We start from the raw sequence: 12,913 nt of genomic DNA on the forward strand, positions 1-12,913 counted from the left end.
AGTTTGGGGGTGGGTGGGTTGGGGTGGGATGGGGTGGGGAGGTGGGGTACAAGCACTAAAAGAAAACTAAACTGTGGCAAGAAAGTGAAGTTGAAAGTGATGTGCATGTCGCTAAGTTGTAAAATTGAGAGCATGAATTTCACCTTGGCATTTGGGACGAATGTCAAAACTTATGGTTCGATTCAAATGACAACACTGCATGAGTATTTTTGTTCGTTAATATTTAATCCAAGAATGTTACATTGCAGTAGGACACTATAAATACATTGACATGAAAAGCTTAAGTGTTTTTTTAATTCAGTCCCTTGTTTCATGTACCCGCCTGTAATTGTCCATTGCTGGTCATGTACCATTTCCCTGTTAGTCAACTTTGTTCTTAAGGTCTTCAAACAACTGTATTTAAGTGTATGAAGTAAAAATTAAAATGAGCTGTACAGACTTTAACCAGTTCTACATGATAAACCTTTTCCAATGTCCATATTTTTTTTTCTTAGTTGCAATTGTGCACCTACAAAACTTGAAATTGCTTTTTATTTCCTAAATGTGTATATTTTCTGCAGACTCAGAGGAAAAAAACAATGTTAGTGAAGCTGAAATTACCGTCAGTACGTAGCCTCAGTGGTACCGCTTTCTTCTGTACAAATGTACAGCTTGAATTAAATTATATATCTAGCTGTTGTCTAAGGGTATGTTTCCAAAGGGATATATTCTCTGCTTGAAGTAATGATAATTAGTTGCCCTATACTGCTCAGTTTAAAATTAAATTTTAGTGATATGTTGTGTTCTGTGATGTCTGTGCCAGATTATAGTGTAATTTATAATTACCATGGTGAACGATGTAAAAAGCCTTCCCATTGCAACAATTCTTCCAAAATTGTATCCTCAGCTTTTTAATATGCATATTTTTTAAAACTGACAAGAAAGATCTGAAATTTATTTTGAAAAGTTGTGAATGAACTCCTGCAATTAAGCCACTGACCGTATTTATCAATTTTAATTCAACGGTTACAGTAACATTACACTAAATGCATTCTTTAAAGTGTACCTCAACAATGGGACCAATAATTTTTTTGAGATATAATCTCAACTCAAAACATTAAGCATCCCTAAGGTACCCTGATAAAATAGCATCCAAACAGAATTTCTATTAATGTACAAGTTTGTTACATACAGTAAGATCTTTAGATTAAACATGCTTGTGTGGTGGATGTAGTTTTTTTTAACAAAGTCAGTGGAAGCTTTTTCTTGTAATTTGATTGTTCTAATCTTCAAAGGGAAAGTGAACTGAAGTGAGGGTTCCACTGTAGCTGTTTGATTGTGTGAAAAGTGGATTATGTCAACTGACATGGAGGGAAACAGCTTCCGTTGATGTCATTGACAGCACACTTGGCAACCCTATATCTCAGCTAACCAACACTTTATGACAGCAGACTTGAGCCTCAGCAACTTGTTAGGAGAGGAAGTGAATTAAGTGAAGGGGAAAAAAATCTAAGTTATATTCTTTATTCCAAATACAGAATGTAATTTTCAGAATCTAATTTATATATTGCTTTGAAGTTATGTGTAATTTGCACTGTTGCAGCCTCTATTTTCACTCACTTGCACCTCCCTGTATAATGCAATGTATTCACAGCCGGTATGGCAAACTAGATTGTAGCTGAAATTATATTCTGGAAGTAACATAACCTGCACTTTGTTTCTTTCTTCTTTCTCGTAGTCATTGGGATTTTTGCAATTGGTCCTTATGGTAACTTGTATATGTTTTTTTGGAAATATTAAGTTATGCTGCTAACAATTAAAATGACGTATGCACTGGTAGCTATAGAGGAGCAGAACTTATTACTCACTAAGTTTTAAGAAAGCAGGCATTATACTTGAATAGGAATGGTATCAAAAAAGTAACAAGTGGATAACCAAAAATTAAGATCCTGATGGTTATGAGGAAGAGTAAAATGAAGCATAGAATTAACTGAAGCATAAATGTGTTCATGTTCATTCCATTTGTCTTATTTTAATATGGTGTGCAGTTATGGAAATCATACATAATGTACAGTGGAAAAATGGTGCTGAAATGAAATACTTAAAAAGTTATCATGATGTCCCAGACCAGACTTTGTATGTTGATACTTTCAATTAAAAGGTCTTGATTGTGTTGCACAAGTGAAATGAGTTGCAGTGTGGCAATTGCATGCTATTCCTTCAGATCAATTTTAACTGTTCCTTTTTCAGCATGGAAAGTCTTTGAAAGAAAGGACACTGTAGTAAAAACAGAACTATGTGTTCCAAGAAGTTATTCTGCTTTCAGTATCACTGAAATATGTCTTTTGTGAAATGTGTTGCTTAATAGATGCTTAACAGAACAGCTTCACTTCTCAAGTCGTGCACATCCTGATGTAGACATATAATTGCCATTCTTTCATCATCACTGAATCAAAATTCTGGAATTCCCCATCTAGTGGAAGCACCTTCACTACACAGACTGCAGTGCTTCAAGAATGCAGCTCACCACTACCCTCTCAAGGGCAACAAGGAACAGATCATACATACTGGCCTTGCCAGTGATACCCAATTCCCACAAATGAATTAAAAAGAATAAGGCAGAAATAGTCAGTTTTCTTGTAAGAGTATCAACCGCTTTTTTTGTGCTTATCGAGAAAGGGAATGTTAAATAATCTTCCCCATTTCAGTCACTCAGCATTAGCATCAGGCACCCAGTAAGGATATACCACAGGCTAGATCTACAACAATCTCCTTGACACTCTGCCTCAACAATATATCCCATATGTTAACTGAAAATGACAGCATTTCCAGCACTCTTATTGTGTCTTCACACACCAGTCATTTCACCATCCTTCTAAATGAGACTGTTCCAGATTAACAGCTCACACTCCCTACAAGCTAAATCAAGACTGACCAAACTCCTTAGATATGAGTAATTTGAGACATGACTGATGGTAGGTGCAGCACACTTGGAAGGAACAAGTGACTAGGCTTATAATTCCCCAAAATTTTCCATATTTTGTTGGGGGCGGGAAGTCCTCAAATCATATCTGGGTCTGTTGTAGACTAATATTGACATTGATGGCTAGTCAATTAGTCAACAAATCCATTATTGTTGTATCATGTGACAACAGGACGATAGAAGGTGAACTAAGATGATCCTGTCTTTTTTTCATCTAGCAATTCCTATGTAGTTCCAAACAGTGTGAGCTGTATTCAAATACAGGTACTCGGTGAAAGAGCAATGTGCTAAATTTCTCTCCAACCACGTCCCATCTCAGTTCTTTCTAAGAAAGAAATTCAGTTCTCTACATGACAACAGTGACTTCATTGTCTCGTGAAGTGCTTGGAATATCCTGAGGTCATGGAGTCCCTATGTATATACAGACTTCTAAGTTTCATTTTTCCATCTTGATAGTTGTTTTACAATTATGTAGTACTATAAAATACAAATTCCACTGTCTTTCCCATTTGATGTAGGACAAAGACTGTTTCACCATGTTAATTAAAATTCAATGGAACAGATAGAGTTTGATGTAATGGTACTATTTAAAGAACAGTGGGGTCTTCTGATTTTATGGCCATCATTCCACCTTCAACCACCACCCAGAGCGACAAAACAAACCATCATTCAGTGTCATGGGGTCAAAATCCTGGAACTCCCTCTCAAACAATACTGGATGTACCTACACCACAAGGGCTGCAGCTGTTCAAGAAGGTGGCTCACCACCATCTCCTCAAGGTTAATTAGAGATGATCAATAAATGTTGGCCTTGCCAGTGATGTCCACAAAAAACTCATCATTGTTCATGTGCAGTTTTATTGTGCCCATTATTGCTGAATTTGCTCACACAACAGAGATATGACCTGATCAGACGCTATAAAAATGCAAATCTTCACTGCAATTACAATTGAAACAAATGGGCCTTCTGGAATAGTGTTCACTTGGTTCCTGGGGCAGTATACGGGAATGGTGGGCAAGAAAAATACTTGTGATTACTCACTTATCTTTAGCAAACATGAAGCATTTGCCCTGACAAAAAATATAAACCCCAAAATTAAATGGTATATAAAAGTTGACCTTGGGTTTCCAGTGAACTGGCCTACGGTTTATTCTGATTGAATAATACAGCACAACTGCAGATTTAGTAGAAAGGTTATTTTTAAAAAAAAGAGTATTCAGGGAACAAAGCAGTGAGATATTGAAGCATAATGCTCAGCAACTGTTCAGGTGTTTAAAAGGCTACTAGTTAATCCCACTCTCTTTAGGACTGGTTAGGCCACAGCTAGAGTATTGCATGCAGTTCTGGAATCTGCATTATAGGAAGAATGTGATTGCACTGGAGAGAGTGCAGAGGAGCTTTACCAGGATGTTGCCTGGGTTGGAGAGTTTTAGTTATGAAGAGAGATTGGCTCGACTGGTGTTATTTTCCCTGGAGCAGAGGAGATTGAGCGGGGACATGACTGAGGTATATAAAATTGAGGGGCATAGATAGACAGGAAGGAACTTTTCCCCTTGGTGGAGGGATCAATAACCAGGGGGGCATAGATTTAAGGTAAGGAGCAGGAGATTTAGAGGGGGTGTGAAGAAGAATTTTTTCACCGAGGGTGGTGGGAATATGGAAGTCACTGCCTGAAAGGGTAGTAGAGGCAGAAACCCTCGTAACATTTAGAAGTATTTGGATGTGCACTTGTGATGCCATGGCATACAAAGCTATGGGCCTAGGGCTGGAAAATGGGATTAGTATAGTTAGGTACTTGTTTGACCGGCACAGGCTTGATGGGCTGAAGGGCCTTTTTCTGTGCTGTAGACAGACACTATCAATGGTAGTATTCATTCAGGCTTTCAGAATACACGTTGCCTTTGCTGAAAACTGCAACAGCCCTTTCTGATCTTTATTTGGACTGCAAATGGTAGTCATGGAACCAAGTATTGCATGTAATCCACCTCTGGTTAGAAATTACAACTTACCTCAAGAAAAATCAACATCAAACCATCTGAAAAGTTATGAGATGCTTTGATGGCTTATCTTTCTCTGTGCAAGCTGTTTCCTCTTCATGCAATATTTTAAGGTGACTGAAACGTTCTGCACACCATGCAGTCAGAATCCTGTAATAATTATAAATCAGTAAACATTTTCATTAAATGAGCAACACACAATTTCTCTATTTCTCCAGATTTTTAAAAAACATAATTTTCAAGTAAAATTTGAAAATAAAATGTTTAGTGCCCTTGTAATGCTATTTATTTCAATTGGCTGTCAGATTTGAATACATTTGCATGAATGTTTTATAACTAATTCCCCTCTCCATTCTCAAGCAGCTCCATCCACAACTTTTTACTTCCTCTAATTGATTCAATTTCTGACCATCCCACATTCCCCACGCCACCGGATGAATTACACTCTCTTGCTACGCTAAAATCTAAATATAAAGGGGAAATTTTTAATCATGACTGCAAGGCAAGGTTAGCAATGTGAAGATGGCTCTATTTCAGCTTGAGGGTTTTGGTTCAATCAGAACTACTATCAGAAATGGAGTTGGAGAGACCATCAGCAGTCCTAAGGTCAACAGAAGACAGAGCTGTGTGTTTTATCAGCATGTGTAGTGAAAACTGACCTCATATTTCCCAGGTGATGAGTGGGTCTCTGGTAGGATGTACTTGATAGGCATGTTACAAGGAGAGGATGGTAGCATGGAAGTACAATATGGTGGGGAGATGTTAATGGAGGATTAAATGGTTGATTGCATCAGAAACAGCACAGCAGTCAATGAGATGCCATAAGCCCTAGCCGCAACCTAGGAAAATGCTGCTGGTGACACTGGTCAGTATTGCTGGTTGTGATTGGCAGCATATCAGGATGGCACAGCAGATGGTTGGTTTGTAGTCTAAAGGAAGCTGGATATCTTACTCTATATGAATCTTATTAAGTAAATAGAATAATAGATAAGGAGAAATCATTTCCATTAGCAGAAGGATCAAGAGCCTGAGGACACTGATTTAAGGTGAATGGCAAAAGAATCAAAGGCAATAAGAGAAAAAAAACTTTTTATGCAGCAAGTAGCTAGAATCTAGAATGCACTGCCTGAGAGGGTGGTGGAGATAGATTCAATCTTTTCTTTCAAAAGAGAAAAAAATTGCAGGACTAAGGGTAAGGTGGGGAATAGCACTAGCTGAGTTGCTGTTACACAGAGCCACACAGGCATGACAGGTCGAATGGCTTCCTTCTGTAACAACTCAAGATTCTATGCTAACAGGGCATCTTCACACAGAAAGAGGTGCCATAGGCACAATGGACTGAATGACCTCCTTCTGGGCTATGATTCTACATTCGATCCAAAGTTTACAGTTAACAAATGGATCAAGCTGCCACTTTTCCATTAAGAGTATGTTTGAAGACAGCTTCTGCATTTTCCAGCTTCACAGTTTAGAATTGATTCCGTTTTTTAGAAAAATATTAAATCACAGATTAGCTCTGACAGAGATCAATATGGTAGAATAAATCCATAAGCTACAAAATCATTCAGGCTCAGTTGTAAAATCGTGTTAAAAGAATTTCCATATTTAGTAGGTGTGCTCAAAGATGTATCTATCTTTTATATGAGATTGATCTTTACACGAGTATATATGATGACCCTGTCAATTTTGGCTTAATAAACCAATTTTTCATTTATCTCATGTATAAGTTGACCCTAGTTTTTCAGGGATCAAAGCCCAAAAATTTCAGAACCAAAGTATAATCCCGGGGATGTTAATGACTCAATTTCATTGTAAATGCATAAATACTAATCTAATTGAGTGCCAGCAAATAAACACTTAAAAGCATTTTTTTGTTTTTATTTATTCAAATTTAAAGTGATCAGATTATGGATGATAATTAATATGAATTCTTTAGCATTGTTGGTTTTTAACTTTGTTCCATTGCAATCGTCTTTTTTTGGATTTCACTTGGGCCAAAACAAGCATGCATGTGAAGGCCTCGAAAACTAAGTCAACTCCATGACTTTTGGCCTAAAAAAATTGGTCTCAAAAATTTGACTTTTACACGAGTTATATATGGTATGTCAAAATCAAATTCTAGTGCCCTCTGCTGAATATTTGCAGAACAAATCTAGCTGTCACAACAGTGCTTGCACAGGGCACTTTTTAATAAGAGGGAATGGAAGCATCAGACAGAAACTGCTTCTGTGGAAGCTAGCTAGACTGGATCTGTACGCCTGTACGATGTGTTAATTCTACACTAGTCATACATATTAACAAAGCCTTTTTCTTCATGCATTTGAAACAAATAATTTGTCAGATGGTCAATTTAAAATAAAAGCTAAGTGCAACAATCTTGGAAATATTACAGATTCTTATTTCATGTACAACATACTACAGAGTGCCCTGTGTTTTGCATGCTAATATCCCATGTGAATACTTAACTGTAGTTAAAAAAGTTTTATCATATTAAATACTGTAAACATTCCACCTCAAGGCAAAGTTCTGGCTTTGTATCAAACAAGGAGACTAATTATTTTTCTTTAATGATAAATACAAGTATTAAAAAAGCAACAGTCCAACTTATGCACAAAAATATCACTTAAAGAGGAATATCTTCCATTGTTTAAAAGGCTGCCATTTAATCCCCCTTAGATTTAACCTTTGTGAACATTTCATAGGCCATGAATTACAGAGTGCTTGGTGGAAAAACAATTAGATATGGTTACCAGATCTATAAAGCATAATGTACAATTACTCTAAATTGTGTGTGTTACTGGCTCCAATTAAATCAGGTCCTTGCATTTTACTACAATACAAACCCAGTTCCTGATTAAGGAGTCATTGTGCAAATTTTCTTTAACAAGTTCCAGCACTTGAAATGCCAATGTTTAAAAAGTATTCAAGTTTCTGGCATGCAAACCTTTAACATGCAGAACCAGCCCCAACAAAGTATTTACAGCATTCTTGTGGCAGCTGTATGCATTTTACTTACATTAGAATATAATTTACCACCTCAAATAAAGTCAGGGTGACAACAATCTTCTTTAATGTTGTTTATTGGTTCAGAAATAATTAAGCCCATTTTTGTGCATGATTTTTTTGTAATCTGTGCGCAACAGCTACACCAATTGTATAAGTTAAATTAAGTGCTGCTGATCCCTACAGCTTTTCTTTTGTTCCTATTGACAACCGCTCTGACGTGTTAAACGAGAGCTAGTTTTAGCAATTTGAGATGTCTCGACTCCTGTTGGCAAAATTTACCCTGTGATGAGCATCTTTTGCATGGTTTTACATCATACAGTTGAGACCATCCTTGTGTAGTGCCATGTGTACCAGTTCCCAGTACAAAGCTGTAAAGTATTTAAATCTTATGTAAATTAATCTAAAAAGACAAAACTTATTACATCAGTCAACACACAGCCAATTGGAACCTGTTCTTTAAATCATGAAATATCTACTGAACATAAATAATACAGCATTTCCAATAGAGACAGCAATAGGAAACATCCTTTGCACCTCCTTCAGTAGAAAGGGAAAGAGAGCCCTTTGCAGATGCTTAGATGTGAAACTGTCATATAAAATGTCCCATGGTATAGCTGTTTCTATTTCTTGTATAAGCAGATCATTCTGTAGACATTTCAGTGGAATATTGTCTTTAGACCTTTAGATCAGAAAGTTAATTTTCTTCTTAGTCAAGATCAATAGGATTAACATCTTCTGGTCCTTCACCATCCACCTCATCATCCTCTCCTGCACCCATCAGGCTGTTCAAAAGGTTTCCTGCGAAGGGAATATAAAAACTATAAAAGTTCAATACTTGGCAAAGAAAATGTAGTCCATCTGATTTTTTTCTCTAATATTTGATAATGCCAATTCCCTTTGGATGAAGGGCAAAACTGCTTCAAGTTCATATGGTGCAAACCATTTATTACATTAATAGATGCATCTATAATCTATCAAAAATCTTACAACTGGATGCATTTCCAGTGTTGACAAATTCCACTATAAACTCGAGTGTCCACAATTACAATGGAAACTGCCAGTGGAAATTTATCATGTTGTAATTATGCCCTCCCACCAGCGAAGGCATTGTAACACTTCTCTTTTGCACTCCCAACTGTCCTGCATGGCAAAATGAGTGTGTATGTGCATACATGTGCAAATGAGTGTTTACATACATATGTTCGGACTAAATTTTATGGGGTCCTCAGTAGCAGACTGGGTGGGACTGAAAAATATTGTGGGGGAGGGAAATCTGTGTGCTCGCTACCATGGAATTTTATCACTGGCAGAGGAGTTGGAGGATGGTCTTTTTGCCCAAAGGCCAATTGAGGCCCTTAAATAGCCAAATTAGGGTCAGGGAAGCTCTCCTGATTAAGCAATCTATGGCCCTGAGGTGCCCAGCAGCAATGGTAGTCCCCACACCACCCCTACCAATTCACACCCCTCACCAGTGCTGGCCTGTCTGACCCCAACGACTCCGACCCCACTTACCTACTTCTGAGGGCATTGTCCATGCTGCTTCCCTGGACTGGGTGCAGTCCCAGCTGGGTCCACCATTCCCTGAGGCACAACTAGTACTGAAGAGCTGTCAGCCCTCTGATTGGTATCAGCTCTTGCAGGCAGGCTCTTATCTCTTAAAAGGACAGGAACCATGATGGCAGCTTATTAGCTGCCTCACTGCCACAGACTCTGGTTGGGATTACCCAAAACGGCTGCAGAGGGGTTGCCCTGGCTTTCCATGGGGTCACCACTGCCCCAACAAAATCCAGCTCGTAAATGTGTGTCCTCAGAGGGCAATCTTTTCCAACCTCAGTCAAGAGATTGATTAGAAGGGCAAAATATCTGCCTTGGGAAGGGAATCCTTTAGTAGTGTCCAAATATACATTCTGGTAGAAACATACATCATACTTGATCACTTGGCCAGACACTGCAGTGTCACCCTCTTAATGGGGACAGATGAAATAACAAAAAGCCTATTCAATATGTTTAAATTCATCTTATGAAACACGTACAATCCATACTTGCGATGACTCAACTTTCCACCTTAATTCTCTGCAGATGATTGATAAAAAAAGCAACATTTCGAAGATAAAATTTCAATATGGTTCTGAGACTTTAAAAAGTAACTGCAAAAAACACCAGATTATCAATCCATCATTCCATAGGTGACAGTAAATCCTCAACACAGTCAAAGAACACAAAATCAACCTGTCACACCCTTCAGCAGCATTTCAACCAAGTATATCCACACCTTTCTGCATGTTAAAGAACTGGATCACAGCATCCCTTAATCTTTAGTCCATGAAAAACAAGTTTGATTCTGTCAGCTATTCATCATTTAAGAACTCTTAAGTACTGGAATCATTTTTGGGAAATTGTCTTTGAACCCTCACCAATGTCCTTAGTGTGTTCAAAACTCCGCTCAATATTCAAAATGTAGTCTTGCTAAATGGCTATGCTCAATGGAAATGACCTTTACTGACAGAACCAAGTGCCCTTGAAATGCATTCTAGTACTTGATTAGCTTTGATGATAACAGTGTTGCATTAGCTGAATAAATTCAGTGGATGTCAGACAATCACACCTAAATTATTTTTCCTTTTGGTAAAAGATCATCGAATCACATCAGGCCATTCTATTTTATCCAAAGCCCCTTTCAATACCATCACTACACAAATAGCAAAAAAATGCCTGGTTCTCTGGTACCAGGTGTTTGCATTTGTCTCTCTAAAAATTGGTGTTCTGGGATGTGCAAGAAGAACCCACAGACAGCCTTTCTTTTCCTCCTGTGGAGTAGTACCTGGCCACTCTCAGCATTCCTCAACAATGACATGAATAAGGCAGGGAGCTCAACAGTGTTGGATAATCATGGGCACAAATCTTGTACCACCACAATTTTGGTACTTCAGTGCTGTCACAGGTACTAATCAAATTCACCCAAATCAATAGCCAGTTATTATTTTGTTACCTATTTCATTACCAAATTGTTCCATGTTTCTTCTACTTCTCTCCTTTCTGTTTTCTTCCAACTGATGATCCCTTACCAAAAGTATCAGCACTCCCCCTGCCCATTGCCCCATTTAGCTCAATTGGATTATCTTTACACTTATTCCACAGCATCTTAGATCAATGTCTTTTCAATGTTCTGCTTGTAGTCAGGTTTCTCTTACACCAGTGTTAATAATCTTTGCCTAGCAAAGTATACCTCAACCACACGCAGTCTATTCACAACCTCTCTTGCGTAAAAGTAACAGTTTGTCCTTTAAAGTCTTATCTTTATTTGAATTCATGATATTTACATTTTCTCTTAACCTGAATGTTAGTTCCATTTGCAAATATCATTTACATTGTTTATTAATGTTTTATCCCATACCTATCTAGATTCAGTTCAAATGAATTCATTTTTTAATATAAAAGAGAAGAAAGATAGGGGAAAGGAGCAGAAATAAATAAAATCACATTAAAAATGCTGATACATTTAATTCTTATTATAAATGTAGCCAGTTTTCAGTTTTGGAATGCCTTGACTATTGTTGGCAACTAGTTCGTAACATTCTCTAAGGGTATATACAAATTTCCAATCTAGTATTAAGGTGAAGGAATTTGAGCTTTGCAATGACACTAATTTGGGAGTGTTAGCCAACACTCAGAGATTTGTTGGGGGACTGGTCTCACATCACTCCTGTTTGTAACCCATACAACGTCAAACCTGGTTTATATAGTGATCAGCAGTCAACCGGACCTCCAGGAACTCTTTCAATCCAACTAACCTCAATTTGGCAGAGATTCTTCCCTCGATGCTTTTTGAATATTTAAATTTGAAGGATGCAGTACTCCCCTGGGCAAGTCCGTCACATTTATAGCATCCATACAATGCAAGATAAAACGTGTAATTCTTACATTTAATAATTTTTCAATTATTGTCTGCCTGCCCTGGCCTGAGCCACTTCTTGACCACCTACTCCATCCCCCCACCATTCCTTCCCTCCACCAACACAACAGTCAAATCCATGGAATCTGAGATAAGTGAGATACAAGAACACCATCAGAAAGGAGAAAGATAAACTGGTAGATTTTTTAATCACAAAAGTACTACAGTAACTATGCTACATTTGACAACCAATCAAAAACTGCACCATTATAACAGACTCAATATATCATACTCCTTCATCTCTAAGCCACTCACCATCCTTACTTGGAAATATATTGCCGTTCCTTCACTGTCGCTGGGTCAAAATCCTGGAACTCCCTAACAGCACTGTGGGTGTACCTACACCACATGGACTGTAGCTGTTCAAGGCGGCAGCTCACCACCACCTTCTCAGGGGCAATTTGGGATGGACAATAAATGCTGACCTAGCCAGCGACGCCCACATCCCATAAATTAAAACTTCCGATATTAACAAAATCCATGCATTGTTTCAAAATGCATATCTTCTTTTGAAATCACTGCCTCAGTGTTGTCAGCCCACTTGTCCAACATTACAGTCTTGAATGCACTGCAATTTCCTTCAGTTAAACACTGGAAAAATCAATATAATCAATTTCAGCCCTTGTGACTGACTTTCACCTTGCCACCAATTCTAACCCTCTCCCCAGGCACCATCTCAGGCTGAACCAGCTGGTTTGTAATTTCATCCCCATCACAAAGATTGCTTACTTCCACCACCCATCAGCATGCTGCCTCAGCCTATCTACTACTAAAATCTTCATTCATGCATTTGCCACCTCCAGATTTGACTATTCCTATGCTTGCCTGGTTGCCATCTTCCGCCCTGCATACATTTCAGCTCATCCAAACCTCTGTTGCTTGTGCCCTATCCAAGTTTCACTCACCATTCAACTTCTGTGCTCTTGACCTACATTGGTTCCTTTTCTCCCCAACTTATGTTTAAAATTCTCATCCACATGTTTAAATCCCTTCAT

The 12,913-nt window shown here is 38.0% G+C and overlaps 1 protein-coding gene across 2 annotated transcripts in view; it reads right to left on the bottom strand.

Annotated features, from left to right (window-relative positions):
* Positions 1 to 7,508: 7,508 nt before the first annotated feature.
* get4 (guided entry of tail-anchored proteins factor 4) overlaps positions 7,509 to 12,913 on the bottom strand; it is a 31,410-nt gene continuing 26,005 nt past the window's right edge. The window contains exon 9 of one of the 2 annotated variants that reach the window (XM_041207102.1): positions 7,509 to 8,764. In XM_041207102.1, coding sequence (XP_041063036.1) covers positions 8,673 to 8,764 — 92 coding nt within the window. In that variant the 3' untranslated portion in view covers positions 7,509 to 8,672. Of the gene's footprint in view, positions 8,785 to 12,913 lie in introns of both variants that reach the window. The other variant, XM_041207103.1, reaches the window with a different exon arrangement.

This window comes from Carcharodon carcharias, chromosome 15 (assembly GCF_017639515.1).
Source record: "Carcharodon carcharias isolate sCarCar2 chromosome 15, sCarCar2.pri, whole genome shotgun sequence".
Classification (NCBI taxonomy): domain Eukaryota; kingdom Metazoa; phylum Chordata; class Chondrichthyes; order Lamniformes; family Lamnidae; genus Carcharodon; species Carcharodon carcharias.